Source organism: Rattus norvegicus, chromosome X, assembly GCF_021556685.1.
Source record: "Rattus norvegicus strain SHRSP/BbbUtx chromosome X, alternate assembly SHRSP_T2T, whole genome shotgun sequence".
NCBI lineage: Eukaryota > Metazoa > Chordata > Mammalia > Rodentia > Muridae > Rattus > Rattus norvegicus.
The window spans coordinates 110,299,935-110,325,434 of record NC_141554.1 but is presented as its reverse complement, the minus strand read 5'-3'; the positions used below and the strand labels follow the sequence as shown (position 1 = coordinate 110,325,434).

Sequence of the window (25,500 nt, the reverse complement as noted above, 5' to 3'; positions counted from 1 at the left end):
TCGGGCATAGTACTTCGTACAAAATAGCACATAAAATTATCTGTGGCTGAAAGGCCTTTCCACAGCTAGTCTCTCTCCCTTAAAATCACCATGCTATACATGCTAAAAGAAGAAAAAGGCTAAGCATTACTTAGGCGAATAAAGGGCCTGTGAAAAGACTCAGCAGGTAGAGACGCTCATATCAGACATAGGACCTGAGTTTGATAACCAGATTCTGTAAGGGGGCAAGACAGAATCAACGCTTGAGAGCTGTCATCTAGCTTCCATTCCTGCATCATGGATTATGTGCACCTGTACTGACAAACGGCCCACACATATTCAAAATCAAAGAAGTCAAGACAACACATGGATTTAAATCTAAAATGTATCTAAGACATCATAAGATACTAAGGATTGTACTTTTCCCCAGCAGCCCTCAAATCAAATATCTTGTCTTCATAGTTGTGTTTCTCATCATACTTAAAATTATCTCTCCTATTATAGGCTAGAAAACATATACCTATTTGGAATTTCCTCAAAACTATTGTCCATCCTAAAGGTATCTGCTTTCTTCCTTAAAACCCTTTAATGGTTTCCATTGTTCATAGGATAGGTTCTGTATCACATGTTTTCTAAACAACCCTTTCATAATTAAATCTTCATGCATATTTGCATTATTGTTTTCTCCATTAGCTTTTAAGTTCTTATGGAGAAGAGATGTGCATGATTTTGTTTAACAACATATTCCCTGGGCTTGAAATAATTCATCGTCCAGAGGAACCCCAATATTTCTGTAACAAATGAATAAACATATAGAAAACGAGTAACACTTATGTAATATATATGTGTGTGTGTGTGTGTATATATATACCTTCAGGAATTCCATTCATTTCATTTAACAGTGTTTAATATAAACAGAGAACATGGATAGGTTTTCTGCTTTGGTTGAGCTTACAGGCTAATTTAACAAAAGAGTAATTTTTTTAACATTTGCACTCAGAAAAACATATTTTTTATCTTTATTAACTTGAGTATTTCTTATTTACATTTCAATTGTTATTCCCCTTCCCAGTTTCCGGGCCAACATCCTCCTAACCGCTCCCCCTCCCCTTTTCTATGGGTGTTCCCCCTCCCCATCCTCCCCTCATTACCGCCCTCCCCCCAACAATCACATTCACTGGGAGTTTAGTCTTGGCAGGACCAAGGGCTTCCCCTTCCACTGGTGCTCTTACTAGGCTATTCATTGCTACCTATGAGGTTGGAGCCCAGGGTCAGTCCATGTATAGGCTTTGGGTAATGGCTTAGTCCCTGGAAGCTCTGGTTGGTTGGTATTGTTGTTCATATGGGGTCTCAAGCCCCTTCAAGCTCTTCCAGTCCTTTCTCTGATTCCTGCAATGGGGGTCCCGTTCTCAGTTCAGTGGTTTGCTGCTGGCCTTTGCCTCTGTATTTGCTGTGTTCTGGCTGTGTCTCTCAGGAGAGATCTACATCCGGTTCCTGTCGGCCTGCACTTCTTTGCTTCATCCAACTTATCTACTTTGGTGGCTGTATATGTATGGGCCACATGTGGGGCAGGCTCTGAATGTGTGTTCCTTCTGCCTCTGTTCTAAACTTTGCCTCCCTATTCCCTGCCAAGGGTATTCTTGTTCCCCTTTTAAAGAAGGAGTGAAGCATTCACATTTTGGTCATCCTTCTTGAGTTTCATGTGTTCTGTGCATCTAGAGTAATTCGAGCATTTGGGCTAATAGTCACTTATCAATGTGTGCATAATAATGTGTGTTTTTCTGTGATTGGGTTAGCTCACTCAGGATGATATTTTCCAGTTCCATCCATTTGCCTATGAATTTCATAAAGTCATTGTTTTTGATCGCTGAGTAATATTCCATTGTGTAGATGTATCACATTTTCTGTATCCATTCCTCTGTTGAAGGGCATCTGGGTTCTTTCCAGCTACTGGCTATTATAAATAAGGCTGCTATGAACATAGTGGAGCATGTGTCTTTTTTATATATTGGGGCATCTTTTGGGTATATGCCCAAGAGTGGTATAGCTGAGTCCTCAGGTAGTTCAATGTCCAATTGTCTGAGGAGCCTCCAGACTGATTTCCAGAATGGTTGTACCAGTCTGCAATCCCACCAACAATGGAGGAGTGTTCCTCTTTCTCCACATCCTCGCCAGCATTTGCTGTCACCTGAGTTTTTGATCTTAGCCAATCGCACTGGTGTGAGGTGAAATCTCAGGGTTGTTTTGATTTGCATTTCCCTTATGACTAAAGATGTTGAACATTTCTTTAGGTGTTTCTCAGCCATTCGGCATTCCTCAGCTGTGAATTCTTTGTTTAGCTCTGAACCCCATTTTTTAATAGGGTTATTTGTTTCCCTGCGGTCTAACTTCTTGAGTTCTTTGTATATTTTGGATATAAGGCCTCTATCTGTTGCAGGATTGGTAAAGATCTTTTCCCAATCTGTTGGTTGCCGTTTTGTCCTAAGCACAGTGTCCTTTCAAATAAGGTACTGTTTTATTCAATAGGTTGTTCCTTTTCATCTCAAATCTCCCAGAAACCCTACAAGGTAAATACACACAAATGCGTGTAACAGTTCCTCAGTTGGAGAGGATGCACCTAATCCTTTAGAGACTTGATGGCCCAGGGAAGGAGGATGTGGGGGGTAAGGTGAGGGAGTCAGGGAGGCACCCTCTCAGAGGCAAAGTAGAGGGGGAGGGGTGAATAACTCTTGGAGGGGGGACCCGGAAGGTGGACACTACCTGGAATGTAAGTAAATAAATACATTTCAAAAAGTAAGCAAACCTTGAAATCCAATCATTCTTACCTTAATACTGTGCTCCTCCTGGTATTTTCCCCAACTGGTTTCTCAGTTCTGCTTCTGGCTCTCTCCCTACTAATCGACTTTCCCCTCTCCCTACTAATCGACTTTAATGTTCAAGAAAGAATTTTTGACACAATCCTGTAGTCCATATAAATGCAAAGGAAAACTTTAGGTTTTGAGGATGAAAATGTTTTGGATTAGAAAATTGATTTATGAACTAATCAAAAGAGGATAAATATGGAGCCTGCTAAGGTTAGTTTGAAAATTATCGTCCTTTGATATAAATTCTGAGACTTATTGAAGAACATAAGTTAATAACTTCTAGAAAATATCAAAAACCTCATATACTTCCACAGTTTTGCCTGAATGACTTTTATAAATTAGATCAGCAAAACTCTCCGAAGGCTTTACATTAATTTGACTTAAACATTTCAATTATAATGAAGACATTGATTAAGTTTGGCATATAAAGGGCCTCCAAGGCAAAACTGCAGACTAAGAAAGATACCACAAAGCAGAAGGAAATGAGACAAAGCAACTGCAGTGGACAGTGTCACACATTACTTGCTGCCACATAGCAACTTGACTTGTGTTCTGTCATTTACAGAAGCAGGTGTTCAGAAAGTTATATGCTCATCAATGTATGGCTGAGTTACTTTCCAGTCTTGGAACTATTTCTCAGCTCTCACACGTCACTGAGTAAATAAAACATCTGGGATTGGGGAGACAACTCAGTGGGCATAGTGTTGCCTTGCAAGAATGAAGACCTGAGTTTAAATCCGAAGAACAAATGTTAAGTCAACCTGGACTTCCAGCATCCCTACTATAAGATGGGAAACAGAGATAGGAGCTCTGGCTAGATAGCCTGGCATATTCAGTACAATGGCAAACATCAAAAAGGCTCTGCTTCAAAAGAAGATTAAAGGTGAGGACTAATCCCCGTAAAGTGAAGACTGATGACCTCCACATGTGTGCCATGGCACGAGAGAACCAGAACACACATACATGCACAAGTACATCACATGTGCACACACATAAAATGTTTTACAGTGTACGTGGCTACAATTCCAAGCAAGTATAATTAACTTATCTTTAAAAATAAGTATTAAATAATGAGGCAGGATGCAGTTATGCTTTCTTCAGAATGCACAAAAATGTCACTGTTTCTCAAACATCTTCCATTGTCCTTTCTACAACTCAGATTTACTAGGCCACTAACTATGATTAGATATACCAAATATTCATAACTATCAGTGTAGTATGAAGTATCATAGAGCCGTGATAGAGTAGAGATACTGAGAACATTTCCCTTGAGGTGAGTTAAGATAGTGTAAGAAAAAAATGCAAATCAAAAAAGATAAAGACAAGCCCTATGGATTGGATTAGATAGAAGGGTCTATTTAGATTTGTAATAGCCTTGAGTTAGGACACAGGGCACTGATGCTCAAAAGCTGGATCTTTTCTACAAGGGAGTCTACTTCATAACATTTTATGTTATTTCCTAATAAGCGAAAAGAAGTTGTCCTTCCCTATTTTCAAAAATCATTCCGTTCTCATGTCTACCTCTAACAATATGTCTTAATAACTCCTAATGTAGTCCTCTGGCTTCTTTTAGTCATTAAGCTTGAGAATATGAAAGTCACAATCTTAAGAACCAGAAATCAGTTATAAAATTCCTTTTCAGTTCTTCTGTAGCTATGTGTCCTAGAAAGGTTCCTAACCTTAATGACTCTTGATGTCTTCACTGATAGATAGTGAAGCCAACTTTATCAACTTTTTGTCAACTGAATGAGATGAAAAAATTCATAATAACAGCTACCACTTATTATGAACCAACAATGTATCAAAGTTTATAATCCTTTAGCTGCATAACATTTATTGAATTCCTCTCCTCTTGTTAGGGACTATGAAGGGTTTGACAGCAACAGTTACTAGTTCAAGCCAGTGATCAGCAGTGACGGAAAGAAAATCCTAGTAGGAAATTTGTGTGTGCTCACCATAAAACAGTGGCAAGGACCATGTAGAAATCCTGCCTGGTAAGATTTTATTCAATAGCTAGCATATACAGCATCATATTTTAAAACTTAATTTTTATTACAGTGTAGAATACCTATGATGCTGAATCACTACGGAAGCACCGAGTCATGTAGACGTAAGATGAGTCATATGTAGAGGTAAAAATAAGTCCTACTTTACTTGGTGTGTGTTGTGGGACATCTCCAGTATGAATTTTCTTTACCTATAAATTGGGGGCTGTTCAGGGGATGGCAAAGACAAGAAATAATGCCTTTAGGGTGACTAATAGGTCCCCAGCTTATCTAATAGTAGCTGGATTTTTAGTATTAGCTGAGTTGTATTTCTCTTGCTTTAAAGATTCAAATGTCAGCTAAATGCAGAAAGTTACCCCACATATCAACAAAATGCAAGTACAAACATCATGCTTGATATTTAGTAATTTGATGAGCTTTGGAAAAATCATGATGAATAGCTTTCTCGCCCTGTCATGATTCTAGCAACGATCTTTAACATAGGGCCCAGGCGCTGCAGTTTGCATTGATCTCCTATAGCAATCATCAGTTGTCCCATACAATTTAGTACTTCATTGTATCCTGCCCTATACACCATGCAGACAACTCCGAAATTTATATCCCTAGCCCACACTTTTCCCTGAATGCCAGACTCATATATCTAACTGTCTACTCAATGCTCTCTAGAAAGTATCTAGTAGGTATCTCAAATAATACACAGCTAACACAGAATTCTCCATTTCATGAAAATCCAGTATTTTCTATGCTATTACTAAAATAAAATAATAAAAGAACACACACACACAAATCAACATGAGAAAGTGTAGTCATTTCTATATCTGCAAAATCTTTTCAATATGTAAATTTGTAGATCTATTCACCATGCCTTTAAAGCCTCTATCATCACATGTCATCTTCTCTGAAGTATTGCATCTGCTCTGCCCCTAGATGGCCTTTTTAAACTATTCAGAATCTAACATATCAAGTAAGTAGTTTCCCAAACTCAGTCTGCTATTTTTCTGTTTTGCTGGGTTACTGGAAATGGAAATTCAAGATCTGAGCATGTAAGACAAGCACTATAACATTGAGTTATACATTCTTGAGTCTATAGTTTATATTGCCAGAATGGATGATGAGAGAGAGAGAGACAGAGACAGACAGACAGAGAGAAAGAGAGAGAGAGAGAGAGAGAGAGAGAGAGAGAGAGAGAGAGAGAGAATATATCTTGGCAAGTGGAGCAGTCATCTATAATCCCAATACTCCGAAGGCAGAAAGAAGAGCTCTCTAGAGAAAATTAGCTATCCAGACTCACTGGGAAATCTTCAGGTTTGTGAAGAAAACCTGCCTCAAGAAATAAAATGGATGATGATTGATAAGAACAATTTTTGAGTCTCCATATAAATGCTCACTCACATGCAAGCAAATATGTACTCATTCATGCACACTATAGAAATATTAACACAAAGAATATGAAATATGCTACATTGACCATCACAGCATTAATATTTATTCACTTGCCTAAAATGTTCTTTTCACTTTGTACTTTATGTACTAGTCAGGAGCCAAATTCAATTGAATCATAAAAATTATTTTTATATAATATTCACATTTAAAAAAATCAAGCAGTGTTTGGTTTTAGTAGAAAAGATCTAGGTCATTAAAATATAATTTTAAGTATCTACTAGTGTCTCATATGTCCCAGGCTAGCTTCAAATTTGCTATGCAGCTAAAGATGCTTTCAAGTTCAGGGATTACAGGTCTGTGCCACCATGTCTGATTTATACAGTACTGGGAATTGAACTTATGACAAACGTGCACGCTAAGCAAATATTCAACCATCTGAACTACGTTCTCAGGACACTAAAATATCTTATTATCAGAAAAAAACTTTGGCTTCTCATACAACTCTTATGGCGGGGTTAATCATGAGCCTATGGCATCTTAACTATTGCAAATGGAAAATCACTCAGGAAGCTGATCCAAGAACAGGTGAACATTATCACTGCTGATCTCTCTTACCCCAACATAGGTAGAGCTGTCACATAGAATAGATAACCTCTGATGTGAAAGATCCAAAACACAAACTAAGCGAGTACTGTATTCTAGATGTACAAGTAAGTAGATGCCTAAGCTAGGTAAGGTTAAAGAGGTGTTGCCCAGAAAAGAATCAACATTCTTTCCATCCCGACCTATACCCACACACCTCATCACTTAGGCTGCTGCATCTGACGGTTGCCAGCTGCTCCCCCAGAACACCAGTGGAACATTGTGCTAAATCAGTGACACTTAGGTTATGAAGTATGCTTGGCACAAAAAAAAAAACATGACTTATAGATTCGAACTGATGGATTATCTTCCCCTTTGACAGTGAAAAGAGGACATTTAACTGCCTTTATAAACCACTAGGGATGAACCGTAATGACATAAGGGATTGCTAGACAGGAAAGGGCCAGCCTCCTCAGCATGTTTGTCCTCGGGACTAATTTCCACCTCAGCTTTCTTTCAGCAGCCTTTCTTCTTGCCTCACACATCATTAAAATGTCTTTGCTGGCTACAAAAACTCATTTATATGAACAACAATATATTTGTGACCATCTTAATTGACAAACTATTTCACAAGATTGTGTCTCCTTGGATGACATCATTTGGTTCTAAAGACTTATCTGTGTAGCATTTTGCTTGAGTGTTGCATAGTCTCTAGTTAACTTCTTTGTCTTCAAAATGCATCCCCTGTAACTGAAGCACTCTAGTAATAATAACCATCTATACTAGTCTACTTGTTGGACTCCATTCTTGTGATAAAATTGCTACAGTCACCTTTTCAAGCTTTCCAGAAATGACAATAATGACAGTGAAGATAGTCATTTTAAGAATATCACTGTAATTTGCCCATTAATTCCCAAATACAATTGTTGCATTTCTAATATTATTCTTCAAATCAACATGGCAAAAATATTAGTATTTTCAATAAAAGATAAAACTTTGACTCCCAGTCAAGTAAATTAAAAATTTCGGACCTATTAGATTTTGTGCTTGGATCATAATTCTCTGGCTTTGGGTCTGGAGTGTGTGTGTGTGTGTGTGTGTGTGTGTGTGTGTGTGTGTGTGTGTGTCTTTTCTCACAGATAAATCCTTTGTTTTATACAGTTACCTGTGTGTTTGTATGTGTATGTGTGTGTATTTAAAAGTATTTCCTCTAGATGTTTTGCTTAGCAAGAGGATTCTTTTCTTTCTCCCTATAAGAGCACTAATTCTCTTCAAACCAGATCATATCATCATGAGCTCTAGGTGTCCTATAAGCATCTAGTAGTAGAAGTGTCTCAGACTTTATAAAAACACCTGAGTTGTAGCTCCTATGGGACACTGAGAAATTTGTTTCCTGATTTTCAATTGCTATGTCTGTAAATGAAGAACAAAATGCCACACCTTTCCATGTTCTTTTCTAGAATTGAGCTCATGGTATAGAAAAGCACATAAGAAAAAAAGCACACATAGCAATGAGCACAGATCTGTAATTATATGTTGTATTTAAGTGTTACAATGAATCTCTAGAGAGCAGCAAAGTTTGGAGTATTTTAAAGAGATTTCGAAGGCAAATCTAAAGAAGGGGGAACTCCAAAGTAATTACAAATTATCTTCAGTCAGAGCCATGAAAAACCTGCCTTGAGGAGAATGGAGCGGTGACTATAAGACGAGTCTGTGGAGGTTTCACAAATCACAGAAGTACAAAGTGTATATAAACAAAGAACAGGGAGTACATGGAGCTGGCAGAAAGGGAGAGTGGAAACCAGTTATTGACATTTACTTAACACAGTTATATGCAGGAGCTCTCTAGGTAGCTTGCAAGAGAGTGCTTAAAGAGCAACATTTGAAATGAATATGGAATGAAATCTTAGCTCCATTGCTTTAGGTGTGTCAGACACCGTAAGCCAGGATCTTACCCTTTCTAACCCCTCATTTCCTTTCTTACACTGGAGAAAAATCTCACCAATGTTAAAGGTTGTTGGGAGCTCTGACTAGGTGTGATACATAATGTCTGACTCAATAAATTGCACTTCTCTGAGTCACTCCTCCACTCCACTATCCTGAAGGCTAGTCGCTGTCCATACAATGCCCCAGCTTTCTGTTTTACAGAAGGGTTGCTTGACAGATTATTTTTTATTTGATCGAACCCATGTTCTTAAGTTAGGCAAAGCAAGGTAGATGACACTTTTACAAATAAACACACTGCACCTATGAAAAATTCATTTGTGTGGATGTCACAGTGAACACACCTAGGAATCAAAATGCAAACCCTTCCTTAAATATCCTACTGCACCACCTCCTTGACGTCAGAGAAGCCAGAGAGGAGAGTCACTGAGGACCCCTGGTGCTAGAAGAATGCCTCTAGCTGGACTTTCAAGGATGTGACTCATTTGCCAGATTCTGCTCTGTGTTCTCTAGCACATTCCCCCTCACCTCTAGTCTGTGGTCCTGCATAGCTGCCTGGGAAATCAGCCCACAAGAATGAATTCACTCATAGCCTCTGGTTTTAGAGAGAAACAAGCCTGCCTTTCTGCTGACAGGATAGTTAACCATGCTCATTTATCTCCCGGCAGGGCCTAGCAACATGACATAAACATTTTCTTAGGACAGAAACTGGTGATCCCTTTGACCCTGGCTGTCAGCATCAGGGTTAATAGATATTCTCATGTCATAGGTTAGAGCACGGTGAAGGAAATATGGAGAGAACAGATACAATAAGAGTGATGAAGGAGGAAGAGAGAAAATCACTCTTTCACCAGACACCCAACGACCTCCTTTCCATAATTCTAAGCGGGATTTCCCCCTCCCGCCAGACTCCCAAGGTCAGCAATAGGTTTGGCCTTGTTGCTAAACAGAACAACTGGCTACCTGCAGGCAAGGAACTGGAACAATCTGAGAAGAGCTTGCACAGGCCCCGGAAGAGTTGCTAGAATTCCCCACCGTCAGTCATACCTGCAAGTTACAGAATTGAAATATCTATTAAACTGCAAATAAGCTGTTTGAGAAGGAAAACATTTTGGCTCTTATCCCTTCCAAACTGCTAAACTTATTGAGGTCCTAGAGTAATAGTAGCACCAAGTAAAGATCTGAGGAGATGGCCTAAAAAGGAGATAGGCCATCAGAGCACCTTAAAAAGCACATAAGTCAGTGTGACACTATCCAGTGTGTGCTGTGGATGTGTGTGTATGTGTGTGTGTGTGTGTGTGTGTGTGTGTGTGTGTGTGTGTGTGTGTGTGTGTGTATGGAGGCATGTTACTCAGGAAGAGAGGGAGAGGTTTAGAGGAATGCAATGTGGTTGATGTAAGCCAGTTTGGGTCCTGTGATGTCTGTACCTGTGACTGGGCAAGAGAGCAGTCTATTATGAAATCCAGTCAGTTATGTGAAAGCTCTTTAATGTAGCCAAGAACTACTGACTGCTGAGGTCTTTCCCAATTAAGTCACAGAAAAGGTGCAAATGAGATCCCTTTCTGTGTGATAGTCAGGACATACGAGTTCACATCATATCACCTGGCTGTTCAGAGAGAACATGAAGGACAGAGAACAAATGGCTCTGGGGTGTTTCTTTTCAGGCTTCCCATCACTCTGCTTCAGAGCAAAGCCAAGGTAGCTATTTTATCCTGGGGCTTTGAATTCATCTGTAACACCTAAGACCAACATGCTTCATCATCTGGAATGTTCTTCTTTGTAAAGTAATCAATTTGTCAATATTCTTTCTGCAGTATTACATCCATAAAGTCTGCCCCTTCACTCTCCAGTTGGATCGACCAGTCTATTAGATGCGGTGACTGGGATGGTTACTGAGTACTTTTCTCAGCTTGTCTATTGAGTTCTCTCCAACACACTCTAGAATTTAAAGCATCCCCCTTTTCACTATTAGAGGTGGAAATAAATTCTGAGCCAGCCACATAGTGGTTTGTTTAAAAGTCCTACTGAGCATGCCAGACACAGTGAAATACTCCTTTGATCTTAGCATTCTGGAGGAAGAGCTTGGTGAACCCCTGTGAGCTTAAAGCCATCATGATCTACATAGAAAGTTTCCTGTCAGCTAGGACTACATAAGTGAAACCCTTTCGAAAACAAAAGGAAACAAAACAAAGGTCCTACTGGACAAAATTGCTTAAGGCAAGAAAAGAAATGAACGATCGCTAAATTCAATTTAGCTAACCAACATGGTTTATACGCTTCATAGAGTCCATTGCAATTCAGGAATTTCCATATAAAAATATAGACTGCTACCATTTTTTTATAAAAATTTCAGAGAACCTAATAGTAGTGGCCCCTATTCTCATCTGACAACACAGAAAAGGCAGTATGTTGCAAATCACTGCTTCTTTTGCCTAGGATCCTTGTTCTACATCATGCATACATAGGACTTGTCTGGATGCTAGACACATTTGAGAATTCACTGGAGGGTTACTTATTATTTGGATTCAGCCATCCAAATACTTTACCTTTTTTTTTATTGTCATCTTCAGCAGAGAACAAGTTGCTAGGTTTTGCTTCCTAAACGGCGAATGCTCATTTCTAAAAGACTGCACAAAAGCATTTGTTTATGAATGATTCACCAGGTGAATAAGTCAATTCATGTTGAATTCCTCCTTTTGTTCCTTTGTAAAGTCTCAGTAATTTATGTCTCTCTTCAACCTTCTTAAGGCAGACCTCGGCTCACCCCAGGGACCCTATCCCATTATGCTGGCTCCTCTTCTCTCATTCCCTTCCTGCTTCTTCCACTCACCTGATCTGCATCTTCACCTTCTAAGCCCCAAATCTCCCATTTTATCTGATTCCATCAACTAGTCCTCTGCACAGGTGCCATGCAAGAGTAAAGGGGGAAATCCTACAAAACTGCGAACAGCCACATAAAATATGCTGTGGGAAATAAAACTACTAGCTGTGGGCATATTGAGCAAATGATCTAAATGAGCAATTGTGTGTGTTTTCTGATCTATCTTATTATGTATTCATATGCAGCTTCGAAGGAAATAAAATGAAATTTATAATAATGTGTTACAAGTATGCTGTGATTTATGTAATAAATTATGTTGTAGAGGCTTGCATTTTAGACAAATCCCATTTTGATACAATATGAAAGCTATTTAGGGAAATGTTATTGAAAATGTTTCAAATAGGAAATCATTTTGTTATCAAAGGTTAACCTTCTAACTTATCATTTTTTAATATCTGGACCTTTTAAAACTTGATCTACTTAAATTAACCAGCACTTAACATTTGTTTTATTGAAGACATGTTTTTTAGATTCATAAATTTTCAAATAACAGTGAAGAGACAGCCTTTTAAAATTGATAATTTTATAAAATGTGTACACTTGCAACATACAATCTTACCTTAATCTACATGATTTTATTATTAACAAATACTATTATTTCCATATCAAAATTTCTACCCAGTGTCTTTATGCTACAACATTCAAAACAAGTATGAGTAGGTTTTGTTTTTATGTGATGCCAGCCTTGGATTTTGAATAATGAGAAGAAAATCATTCTAATTGCTTTGATGATGCTGACAGAACAAAGCATATAATACTACAAAAAAGAATCAGTTTTTATATAGTACCTCAAACTTCTATACCTAGAAGCCATTTTGTTTCTACATCTAAAATAACATCTAAATTCTTTAAGTAAATACATGTCTTTCTATCTTCTCATACTACTGATTATTATGGACTGATCTGGAAATGATAGTGAAAGAATTTCTGAATGATTTTTTGGTCTTATGTTATTTTTTTTAGTCTGTCACACATAGTAAATTCTTAGTGAATAGATAAGAGATTTCATTGATTGAAGCTGCTTTGTCCACATATTCCCTTGCCATCTATCCCTTGGTTACCAACCGCCTAAGTTGTCATGCTCACTCTTAGTAGTTGAAGAGAAATTATTTCAGACCCATGAGAATGTGTTTATAGTACCTATGTGAACTGTAACATAAGAAATTAAATCTACAACTTTGGCCTTTTAAATTAACCAACATTCTTTCTTCTAGCATTCTCTTTCAAAGCATTCTTGATCCTTGGGAGGTATAGGACAGGAGTGCTCAACAAAAAGAGTAATTGCGTTTCTGATATCTTAAATTAGAATCTCGTGGAAGAGTCTGGGGAATCTGAATTTAAGGATTCCAAGGTTAACCCTTCCTGCTTCTTTCCACGTGACTCTGAAATACATTAAGCTTTGAGACCCTCTGCATGGTAGCCAATAAAATATTGAGCCTATACACTGATTATATAAAACTTTAGCACATGTAAATTAAACTGATATAAATGCATACAATAAACAACCCTAGCTTGTTTTTTCCAGGATCTGGAATAAAAGTAAAAACAAAAATTGTTCTGTCCAAAAGTCATTAGGTGAGACTGTAAAGGAAACTTAATGCCTGCTTTATTATAGCTCAGCCTAAAAGCAAGCCAACTACTATAATGTCATAAACTTTAATAAATGATTGCCAAACACAAGGGCTTAGCATGAATCTGATAAGAATGTGTGGTTATGGTCAAAGTGACCATGTCTTGTTCATGGTCAGGTCACTTATTAAGGATAAGGATGTGATTGAATATTCTGCCATGAATGTGTCACGGAACTTTTGTTCACATTGAAGACCTCAGAAACTAATCAAAAGCAGAACTTTGCTACTTATGAGCAGTCTAACATGGTAGTTACTTTGAAAACTCACACAGAGAAAGAACAGGAAATTCTAATCCAAAGAACTATTTAAACTTGCACAGAAGGTGCTTCGCAAATTGAAACTAAGAAACAAAATGGTTATTTATTAAGATGGGATGTGAATTGAAACCTGGAGATTAAAATTTTACCTGATATGTGAGTGATACATCTGAATTCAGAGACTCTCAAGACATCCTACTTTAACACTAACCCTAAAAGATCAGGCAGAGATAAACAACAGTAGTCATTTTTAAAAAAATCACTTAAAATTAGCAACTGTATGTCACTATTAATCAGCTGGATGATGTCAACATTAGGTAATTAGATAGGCAAGGCTTAAGTACATTACTCTTAACTCTATTAGTGCAACTTCTGAATGCCAGCTCCTCAATGCTACAAAAGCAAATTCTTATTGAACGCCAAGATGATGCCACAGAAAAGATCCATACCTAACATCCTGTAATGTAACATAAGAAAATATTGTGTAAAATTACTGACAGGTTATTTGTATAAGGCAATTTTATATAACATGAATTAATTTTGCATTATACTTGAGTCTTATCTCTAAGTTGTTTCATTATTTATATGCAAATACACAAAATTTCTTAAAAACTGAACTATGAGTCACTTCGGGTCCAAAAATTTTAGGCAAAAACTACCCAAGTGGTTTACAGGTAAATTGATCAAGATTTGCAGATGGACAAAGAAAAGTGAGTTATTATTACACCATCTCTTGGGATAGTCCATATCTCTTGGGAAAATTATTATCATAGTTTTAGATTCCATTCTAAGTGTTTGAAAATCAATTACTAAAATATCTATCATATAGCTGTTTCCTGAGAGGCTCTGCCAGAGCCTGACAAATACAGAGGTGGATACTTATAGCCAACCATTGAACTGAGAACAGGGTCTCAAATAGAGGAGTTAGGGGAAGGACTGAAGGAGCTGAAAGGGTTTGCAATCCATAGAAAAAAACAACAGTATCAACCAACCAGACCCCACCAGAGCTCCTAAGAACTAAATCCCCATCCTAAGAGTACACAGTGATAGACCTATGGCTCCATCTGCATATATAGCAGAGGATGGCCTTATAGGGCATCAGTGGGAGGAATGGCCCTTGGTCCTGTCAAGGCTTGATGCCCCAGTGTAGGGGAATGTCAGGGCAGGGAGGTGAGAGGGAGTGGGTGGGTTGGTAAGGGAGTACCCTCATAGAAGCAGGAAGAAGGGGGATGGGATAGCAGCTTTCTGGAGGGGAAACCAGAGAGGGGATAACATTTAAAATATAAATTTAAAAAATCCAATAAAAGAAAAAAAAAAGGAGTAGTCTGAGAAAGTCTTTTTTTTTTTTTTTTTGGTTCTTTTTTTTTTGGAGCTGGGGACCGAACCCAGGGCCTTGTGCTTCCTAGGCAAGCGCTCTACCACTGAGCTAAATCCCCAACCCCGAGAAAGTCTTTTTATATTCCATTGGATTCCTACTCATTTGTTCTTTCTCCTACTTGGATTTCCTCTATCCAACAACCCTAACATTAAAAAAAATGTGTAAATTAAGTTCAAAAGATTTCATTCCAAATCTCCCCCCACCAGAAAAAAAAAAAAAAAACCAGTTTCAAAGCAGTTTTCACCTAAATGGAGACTTCATATGAGTTAAGTCAACATCTGAGAATGGTTCCTGCATCTTCTCAGAGCTCTACATTCAAAATCAGCAACAGATTGAAGAATTAAGAATGTTTCATAACAGCAGAGAACATATAGACAGCCAATAAGCCCTAGACCTCTAATCACACATGTTCCACTTATATCTTTTGTTCATCGGAACTCATTAATAGTGATGTTGCCAACAGCTTGATTTGCTGCCAATTCTAAATTTACGAGAAGTTGTCTCTTTGAACAAAAGTCTTCCCCATCAAATCAAAAAGTACTTAAAATTTCATCTGTTATATTTTGGTAGAACGAGCTCCTACCTGTAACTTTTAGTTCTGTTGTTCGCCTTACAAGTTTCCCTTCATACTTAAGTTCACATGTATAGTTTCCTCCATCTTCTTCTTGAACTTCTTGGATGAGAAGAGCATTTCCCTTCTGTATTATTATGCTTCTCCACATTTTTGGCTTGCATTCCTGTAGGGAAAATAGTCATAAGTGAAAAATAAATATTCACACGCCTAAGACTTAGAATTGGCAAGGTAAAATTACATGGTTGTATTCTTCCACATGCTCTTCCAAATGTGGAAATAAGAAGTTTAAACAATGTTCAGACAATATTATAGATGCACATTATTGCATACAGTTCAAATATCATTAGTTACTCCATCAGGTGTCACTTTAAAAACCTGACTCCTAAAGCAACAGGTCTTCAGAGGTACTGAGCAAAAACAAAATAGCATCCAAGGTCACTGAATGCAAGACTCACACATAGAGTAATGCTAAGTGTTGTTAAATATTAATGTCCTGTTCTTTCTAATTGATATGGGTCTTTCCTAAGAGTCAAAAAGGGACAATGGTTCATTTGATGGGAATCTAAAGTATCACAAAATATTTGTAGCAGGCTTTTTCATTAGCAGTGAAGTTTATAAGTGTTTTATTGGATATTCTCTGTTTTAGGAAACAAACAACAAACTCCCCAAAAAACAAAAAACAAAATACTGATATCCCAGAATCTCCTTACTTGTGGTCAAAGGGATATGATAGAATCTAGAAAAATTAAAGCTCAGGGTTTCCTTAAAAGTACAGAAAATGAAGATGCACTTCGTTGTAATAACAGCATAGAGAGATCAACTACTTGCTTTGTGAGTTTATTGATACACGAAAAGAAAAGAAAATTTTACTGCTGAAACAAATTCTCCTTTCCTTTTGACATGAGAGTCTTGATGCTGCTCTGAAGAAAGGAATGTATAATACTTTCCCAGTGACTGACGTGTATAGAAGAATACTCGGGCAAGTAGCTTTGATTTGGGAATTTTCTTAAACTAATATATTGTTCCAAGTCTCTCTCCTTTCAATCAGAAAGTTTTAGCCAATTGTTAGCCAGTCAATGTATAGATATTAATGGGAGCATAACAGGCATAAAATGGGAGCATAGCAAGCATAAAGGAGTATTGAACGGTTAAGACAAAATTACTTTTATCATCTTCCGAGTGTGTCAGTTGAGGCATTTATAAAATTGATTACAAAGTGGATTATGTAGACAATAGCTGAAAGTATTTTCCCTTTACCCACTGCAGTGTATGTAACATCTGCATCTACTCTTCTTTACATCTACATTCCATATATATATATATATATATGTATATATATATATGTATGTATATATCAAGCACTCGCAAAATGTTGGAAATATGTTGGCTCTCAGTCCCCAGCTGTGAGTGCCCGTAAATGTTTATAAATTATTTGTGAGAACAAGTATCCATTTATTAGTTTTTCACTATAACTTTTTTTCCGTTAGCAGTAGATTTGACAACAAAGCACAAAAATTGGCACTTAAGTTCATAGGTGTAATAGTCAAGAGATATGTCCACTACAACTATCCAAACACATTTTCAGAGAGTAAATAAAAGTAATACAACAGAGGACATCTAGATATAAGGCTGCTTTACTCCCCGGGGTCTTTCTGAAGACCAGTTAAGAGTCTGTCTGAAATTATATTACATAGCATGTCTGGCAAGGTTTATCACCTATATGAGATTTGCTTCTGAGCTAAACCTTGGGATATAAGGTTTCTGGGAAAATGAAGAAAAGTCTAAACAGAGAGGAAAAAAATCAGGCCAGCTGCCACTAACGTCATACAACAATAATCCACAATTATGTTCGCATTGCTTCCAACACTGATAGCCTCAGATTTCTAAAGAATCATTCTGAAGGTCATTAAACAAAAATATGGTCCCTCTGGGCATTTTGAGAGGAAAGGAAAATGAAAGCTGAGCTGCTGTGCTCTCACATAGAGGTGGTGGGGGGCAGGCAAAAGCCCACACACTTCTTTTATTCAAAGATAAATGGCCTCATTTTCTAATGTCATTTTGGGGAAAATTCATATGTGATTATTTACAAGTACTTTTATATTCACTGTTCACAGATATCCCGTACTCCGATGCGGGAAGTAAAAACTAAAATATGTAGAGGCCTTAGAAAATAGTTCCTGATAAACAGGCTAGGATTTTTGCACTTCCTCTCAGATAAATCTAGACAGTCTTGTGTACTTTCTAACTTGCCATTTAGACATGTAAATGAGTCCTTGCAGCTAGCGGAAGTGGGTGTGTCTGTTTAGAAAACTGCAGCTTGTGGAAATAGCTTCAGACCATTTTCATTCCTCCTCAGGCCATGTGGTAAAGATGCAAAACAAAACTGTTTGGGTGACCATATCTCCAGGATGAAATTCAGGGTTGACCTAACTTGTTTAAATCTCTGTTCTACATTTTCTATTATGGGGATAATATTAAGTACCATCTGATTTGCCATTACCCAAAGGCAGAAGTTTTATCCACCACGGTCTTAGGTAATAGTACTGTAGATACAAAGAATGTTTCCATTTCTAAACCTTTTGATCCAGGATTGTATCTCTCTAGAATCTCTTGTTCTTTTTAATAAGCAATGGAGCTAATGGACAGATCACATACAAATAAATCCTCAATAATTGGTTAACTATTCACCAGCACCATAATACTTCAGCTGCCTGACTATGCACAGCTCCTTACAGGGTACTCTAACACTACTTTTAGCAGGTCGGTGGAGGGACTGTATTTTTATTGCTAAGGAGCCCTTAGCAAGTGATCTTTACCAGCTTGACTTCATGAATAAATGATTCTATCTGCTCCGATCTCTCCACCATGCAGAAAGTTATTTTGTTAGTCAGTTTACCTGGGTCTATGTATGTATATAGAATTGCAGATGTTTTCTAGGCCTTGATTCCACTTATTTGAAATGTTTCTTCTATAAGCTACTGTCTGCTAAGCGTAATGGTATCTCTACATCATTTCTGTCCCTTCCTTGTACAGTGAACATATGCCACATTTTGCTGTCTCATGCATGGTTCCTTGTGACAGACCATTGAGTGAACAGTTTTAAGTGCATAGATCAAGTGTCAAAATAGTAGTCCTTCTAAGAATAGTTAGGAAAACCATCAAGGAGTCAGATAATTAAACGTTCTGAATATTTACATTATATATTTTCCCTATTTTATACTGGTCCGTATACTACTGAAATAAACTGCATCAATTTGAAGATTTATAGAATTGGTCTCCCTCCAGTTCTCTAGCATCCAGCTTCATTTTAGGGTTTGGATCTCCCCTCATGGAGCAGGTTTTTGCAAAAAGTTCTTGCACAACCAACATAATGCCAGCCTAAAAGCTTCAATTTCTTTCCCTTTTGCCCTCCTTTGGATACAGATATCCCATACAAGCAGTTGCTGGATTGGGAGACTTGAATGCAGAAAAGAGACATTTGTTTACTTAGTCTCTTGATATTAGCCTGTGGGCTGACACATTCGGCTATGGCAGTTTTTGTCTTGAAATACTCGCCACTGCACTCATAACCCACTTATGAGATATCATCCTCATACCCGTGGAAGTGATTTAATCCATTTGTTATGGTGAGCACGGTTAATTTACTGCCATTCAGAACAAACAATTCATTCCTCACAGCCAGAAGATCAGGATGGGTGATTTAAATATTTCACCTGATTCTGAGGATTACTCACAAAGCAGCTGTGTGGACAAAGGAACATCAGTAACTTCTGATCCTCAAATCACTTATATCTGAATATATAAAGCCCACGCCCCCAGGATGACTCCTTCTTTTCACCTAACTTTGTACTATCCCTTGAGGCATCTACACATCTGGTTAATGGTCTTCAGCGAATCCATATTTCTGCTATATAAGGATAGAACAGATGGCTTGGACTACAAGTACAAATTGAGAATGAACTTCAACCTTATGAGCTATATCTCTTTCCTACCTCAAAAATCTAGAGTACCTCACTCCAAGGAGTCTTTATACTCAAATGTTCTAAATATCCTGCCATACCTTCATTCTTTTTTCTTTCTTTTTTACTGGATATTTTCTTTACTTAGATTTCAAATTACCTGATTTCCCTTGTAGAGTTCCCCTATCCTTCCTCCCCTACCCTACCTCTATGAAAGGGTTCTCCTACCCAATGAACCACTCCCTCCCATCTCCACGTCCTGGCTTTCCCCTGCATGGGGAAATGGAACCTTCATAAGGTCAAGGGCCTCTTCTCTCACTGAAGCCCAATAAGGCCATCCACTGCTACATATGTGGCTGGTGCTATGGGTCTGTCCATGTGTACTCTTTAGTTAGTGGTTTGTCTCTGGGAGTTCTGAGGGTTCTGGTTAGTTGATATTGTTCTTTCTCTGGGGTTGAAAACCATTCCAAATCCTTCAGTTCTTTCTATAACTTCTCAATTAGGGAATCCATTCTCAGTTCCATGGTTTGCTGTAAGCATCTGCTTCTGTATTTGTCAGGCTCTGGCAGAGGTTCTCAGGAGACAGCTATATCAGGCTCCTGTCAGCATCACTTCTTGGTATCCAGAATATTGTCAGGGTTTGGTGACAGTATATAGGATAGATCCTCAGGTGGACCATCTCTGGATGACCTTTCCCTCAGTATCTGCTCCACATTTTGCATTTCCTTCTGGGAATATTTTGTTCTCCTTTCTGTTTTTTTTTTAATTTTGAATTTTTTATTAACTTGAGTATTTCTTATTTACATTTCTAGTGTTATTCCATTTCCCAGTTTACGGGCCAACATCCCCCTAACCCCTCCCCCTCCCCTGATTTATGGGTGTTCCCCTCCCCACCCTCCCCCCATTGCCGCCCTCCCCCCAACAATATAGTTCACGGTGGGTTCAGTCTTAGCAGGACCCAGGGCTTCCCCTTACACTGGTTCTCTTACTAGGATATTCATTGCTACATATGAGGTCAGAGTCCAGGGTCAGTCCATGTATAGTCTTTGGGTAGTGGCTTAGTCCCTGGAAGCTCTGGTTGGTTGGCATTGTTGTTCATAAGGGGTCTCGAGCTCCTTCAAGCTCTTCTAATCCTTTCTCTGATTCCTTCAACGGGGGTCCCGTTCTCAGTTCAGTGGTTTGCTGCTGGCTTTCGCCTCTGTATTTGCTGTATTCTGGCTGTGTCTCTCAGGAGAGATCTACATCCGGCTCCTGTCTGCCTGCACTTCCTTGCTTCATCCATCTTATCTAATTGGGTGGCTGTATATGTATGGGCCACATGTGGGACAGGCTCTGAATGGATATTCCTTCAGTCTCTGTTTTAATCTTTGTCTCTCTATTCCCTGCCGAGGGTATTCTTGTTCCTCTTTTAAAGAAGGAGTGAAGCATTCACATTTTGATCATCCGTCTTGAGTTTCATCTGTTCTATGCATCTAGGGTAATTCAAGCATTTGGGCTAATAGCCACTTAACAATGAGTGCATACCATGTGTGTTTTTCTGTGATTGGGTTACCTCACTCAGGATGATATTTTCCAGTTCCATCCATTTGCCTACGAATTTCATGAAGTCATTGTTTTTGATAGCTGAGTAATATTCCATTGTGTAGATGTAACACATTTTCTGTATTCATTCCTCTGTTGAAGGGCATCTGGGTTCTTTCCAGCTTCTGGCTATTATAAATAAGGCTGCTATGAAAATAGTGGAGCACGTGTCTTTTTTATATGTTGGGGCATCTTTTGGGTATATGCCCAAGAGAGGTATAGCTGGATCCTCAGGCAGTTCAATGTCCAATTATTTGAGGAACCTCCAGACTGATTTCCAGAATGGTTGAACCAGTCTGCAATCCCACAAACAATGGAGGAGTGTTCCTCTTTCTCCACATCCTCGCCAGTATCTGCTGTCACCTGAGTTTTTTATCTTAGCCATTCTCACTGGTGTGAGGTGAAATCTCAGGGTTGTTTTGATTTGCATTTCCCTTATGACTAAAGATGTTGAACATTTCTTTAGGTGTTTCTCAGCCATTCAGCATTCCTCAGCTGTGAATTCTTTGTTTAGCTCTGAACCCCATTTTTTAATAGGGTTATTTGTCTCACTGCAGTCTAACTTCTTGAGTTCTTTGTATATTTTGGATATAAGGCCTCTATCTGTTGTAGGATTGGTAAAGATCTTTTCCCAATCTGTTGGTTGCCATTTTGTCCTAACCACAGTGTCCTTTGCCTTACAGGAGCTTTGTAGTTTTATGAGATCCCATTTGTCGATTCTTGATCTTAGAGCATAAGCCATTGGTGTTTTGTTCAGAAAATTTTTTCCAGTGCCCTTGTGTTCCAGATGCTGCCCTAGTTTTTCTTCTATTAGTCTGAGTGTATCTGGTTTGATGTGGAGGTCCTTGATCCACTTGGACTTAAGATTTGTACAGGGTGATAAGCAGGTATCTATCTGCTTTCTTCTACATGTTGACCTCCAGTTGAACCAGCACCATTTGCTGAAAATGCTGTCTTTTTTCCATTTGATGGTTCAATTCGGTTCCATTGGTTTATCTGTCTGTCGCTGTACCAATACCATGCAGTTTTTATCACTATTGCTCTGTAATACTGCTTGAGTTCAGGGATAGTGATTCCCCCTGAAGTCCTTTTATTGTTGAGGATAGTTTTAGCTATCCTGGGTTTTTTGTTATTCCAGATGAATTTGCAAATTGTTCTGTCTAACTCTTTGAAGAATTGGATTGGTATTTTGATGGGGATTGCATTGAATCTGTAGATCGCTTTTGGTAAAATGGACATTTTTACTATATTAATCCTGCCAATCCATGAGCATGGGAGATCTTTCCATCTTCTGAGGTCTTCTTCAATTTATTTCTTCAGAGTCTTGATGTTTTTATTGTACAAATCTTTTACTTGCTTGGTTAAAGTCACACCGAGGTACTTTATATTATTTGGGTCTATTATGAAGGGTGTCGTTTCCCTAATTTCTTTCTCAGCTTGTTTCTCTTTTGTGTAGAGGAAGGCTACTGATTTATTTGAGTTAATTTTATATCCAGCCACTTTGCTGAAGTTGTTTATCAGCTTTAGTAGTTCTCTGGTGGAACTTTTGGGATCACTTAAATATACTATCATATCATCTGCAAATAGTGATATTTTGACTTCTTCTTTTCCGATCTGTATCCCCTTGACCTCCTTTTGTTGTCTGATTGCTCTGGCTAGAACTTCAAGAACTATATTGAATAAGTAGGGTGAGAGTGGGTAGCCTTGTCTAGTCCCTGACTTTAGTGGGATTGCTTCAAGTTTCTCTCCATTTAGTTTAATGTTAGCAACTGGTTTGCTGTATATGGCTTTTACTATATTTAGGTATGGGCCTTGAATTCCTATTCTTTCCAGGACTTTTAACATGAAGGGGTGTTGAATTTTGTCAAATGCTTTCTCAGCATCTAATGAAATGATCATGTGTTTTCGTTCTTTCAGTTTGTTATATAATGGAACACGTTAATGGTTTTCTGTATATTAAACCATTCCTGCATGCCTGGGATGAAGCCTACATGATCATGGTGGTTGATTGTTTTGATGTGCTGTTGGATTTGGTTTGCCAGAATTTTATTGAGTATTTTTGCGTCGATATTCATAAGGGAAATTGGTCTGAAGTTCTCTTTCTTTGTTGGGTCTTTGTGTGGTTTAAGTATAAGAGTAATTGTGGCTACATAGAAGGAATTCGGTAGTGCTCCATCTGTTTCAATTTTGTGGAATAGTTTGGATAGTATTGGTATGAGGTCTTCTATGAAGGTCTGATAGAATTCTGCACTAAACCCTTCTGGACCTTGGCTCTTCTTGGTTGGGAGACCTTTAATGACTGCTTCTATTTCCTTAGGAGTTATGGGGTTGTTTAACTGGTTTATCTGTTCCTGATTTAACTTCAGTACCTGGTATCTATCTAGGAAATTGTCCATTTCCTGCAGATTTTCATGTTTTGTTGAATATAGGCTTTTATTGTAAGATCTGAGGATTTTTTTAATTTCCTCTGAATCTGTAGTTATGTCTCCCTTTTCATTTCTGATTTTGTTAACTTGGACACACTTTCTGTGTCCTCTCCTTAGTCTGGCTAAGGGTTTATCTATCGTGTTGATTTTCTCAAAGAACCAACTTTTGGTTCTCTTGATTCTTTCTATGGTCCTTTTTGTTTCTACTTGGTTGATTTCAGCTCTGAGTTTGATTTCCTGCCTTCTACTCCTCCTGGGTGTATTTGCTTCTTTTTGTTCTAGAGCTTTTAGATGTGCTGTCAAGCTGCTGACATATGCTCTTTCCTGTTTCTTTCTGCAGGCACTCAGAGCTATGAGTTTTCATCTTAGCACAGCGTTCATTGTGTCCCATAAGTTTGGGTATGTTGTACCTTCATTGTCATTAAATTCTAAGAAGTCTTTAATTTCCTTATTTATTTCTTCCTTGACCATGTTATCATTGAGTAGAGCATTGTTCAACTTCCATGTGTATGTGGGCTTTCTTCCCTTATTGTTATTGAAGACCAACTTTAGGCCGTGGTGGTCTGATAGCAGGCATTGGATTATTTCTAACTTTCTGTACCTGTTGAGGCCCATTTTTTGACCAATTATATGGTCAATTTTGGAGAAAGTACCATGAGGAGCTGAGAAGAATGTATATCCTTTTGCTTTAGGATAGAATGTTCTATAAATATCGGTTAAGTCCATTTGGTTCATGACTTCTCTTAGTCTGTCTAGGTCTCTGTTTAATTTCTGTTTCCATGATCTGTCCATTGTTGAGAGTGGGGTGTTGAAATCTCCTACTCTTATTGTGTGAGGTGCAATGTGTGTTTTGAGCTTTAGTAAGGTTTCTTTTAAGTATGTAGGTGCCCTTGTATTTGTGGCATAGATATTTAGGATTGAGAGTTCATCTTGGTGGATTTTTCCTTTGATGCATATGAAGTGTCCTTCCTTATCTTTTTTGATGAATTTTAATTGAAAATTGATTTTATTTGATATTAGAATGGCTACTCCAGCTTGCTTCTTCCGACCATTTGCTTGGAAAGTTATTTTCCAGTCTTTCACTCTGAGGTAGTGTCTGTCTTTGTCTCTGAGGTGTGTTTCTTGTAGTCAGCAGAATGCAGGGTCCTCATTGCATATCCAGTTTGTTAATCTATGTCTTTTTATATGGGAGTTGAGACCATTGATGTTGAGAGATATTAAGGAATAGTGTTTATTGCTTTCTGTTATATTCATATTTGGATGTGAGGTTATGTTTGTGTGCTTTTCTTGTCTTTGCTTTGTTGCCAAGACGATTAGTTTCTTGCTTCTTCTAGTGTGTAGCTTGCCTCCTTATGTTGCACTTTACCATTTATTATCCTTTGTAGGACTGTATTTGTAGAAAGATATTGTGTAAATTTGGTTTTGTCATGGAATATCTTTGTTTCTCCATCTATGTTAATTGAGAGTTTTGCAGGATACAGTAACCTGGGCTAGCATTTGTGTTCTCTTAGGGTCTGTATGACATCTGTCCAGGATCTTCTGGCTTTCATAGTCTCTGGCGAAAAGTCTGGTGTGGTTCTGATAGGTCTGCCTTTTTATGTTACTTGACATTTTTCCCTTACTGCTTTTAATATTCTTTCTTTATTTTGTGCGTTTGGTGTTTTGACTGTTATGTGACGGGAGTAATTTCTTTTCTGGTCCAATCTATTTGGAGTTCTGTAGGCTTCTTTTATGCTTATGGGTATCTCTTTCTTTAGGTTAGGGAAGTTTTCTTCTATGATTTTGTTGAAGATATTTACTGGTCCTTTGAGCTGGGAGTCTTCACTCTCTTCTATACCTATTATCCTTAGGTTTGATCTTCTCATTGAGTCCTGGATTTCCTGTATGTTTTGGACCAGTAGCTTTTTCTACTTTACATTATCTTTGACAGTTGAGTCGATGATTTCTATGGAATCTTCTGCTCCTGTGATTTTCTCTTCTATCTCTTGTATTCTGTTGGTGAAGCTCGTATCTACGGCTCCTTGTCTCTTCTTTTGGTTTTCTATATCCAGGGTT

At 38.1% G+C, this 25,500-nt stretch overlaps 1 protein-coding gene across 2 annotated transcripts in view; it reads right to left on the bottom strand.

Moving 5' to 3' along the window:
• The window catches only part of Il1rapl2 (interleukin 1 receptor accessory protein-like 2), a 1,310,993-nt gene that overhangs the window by 607,439 nt on the left and 678,054 nt on the right, over positions 1–25,500 (bottom strand). For both annotated transcript variants that reach the window (NM_001166342.3, XM_087599348.1), the window contains 1 exon segment: positions 15,489–15,642. In NM_001166342.3, the coding sequence (NP_001159814.1) occupies positions 15,489–15,642 (154 nt within the window).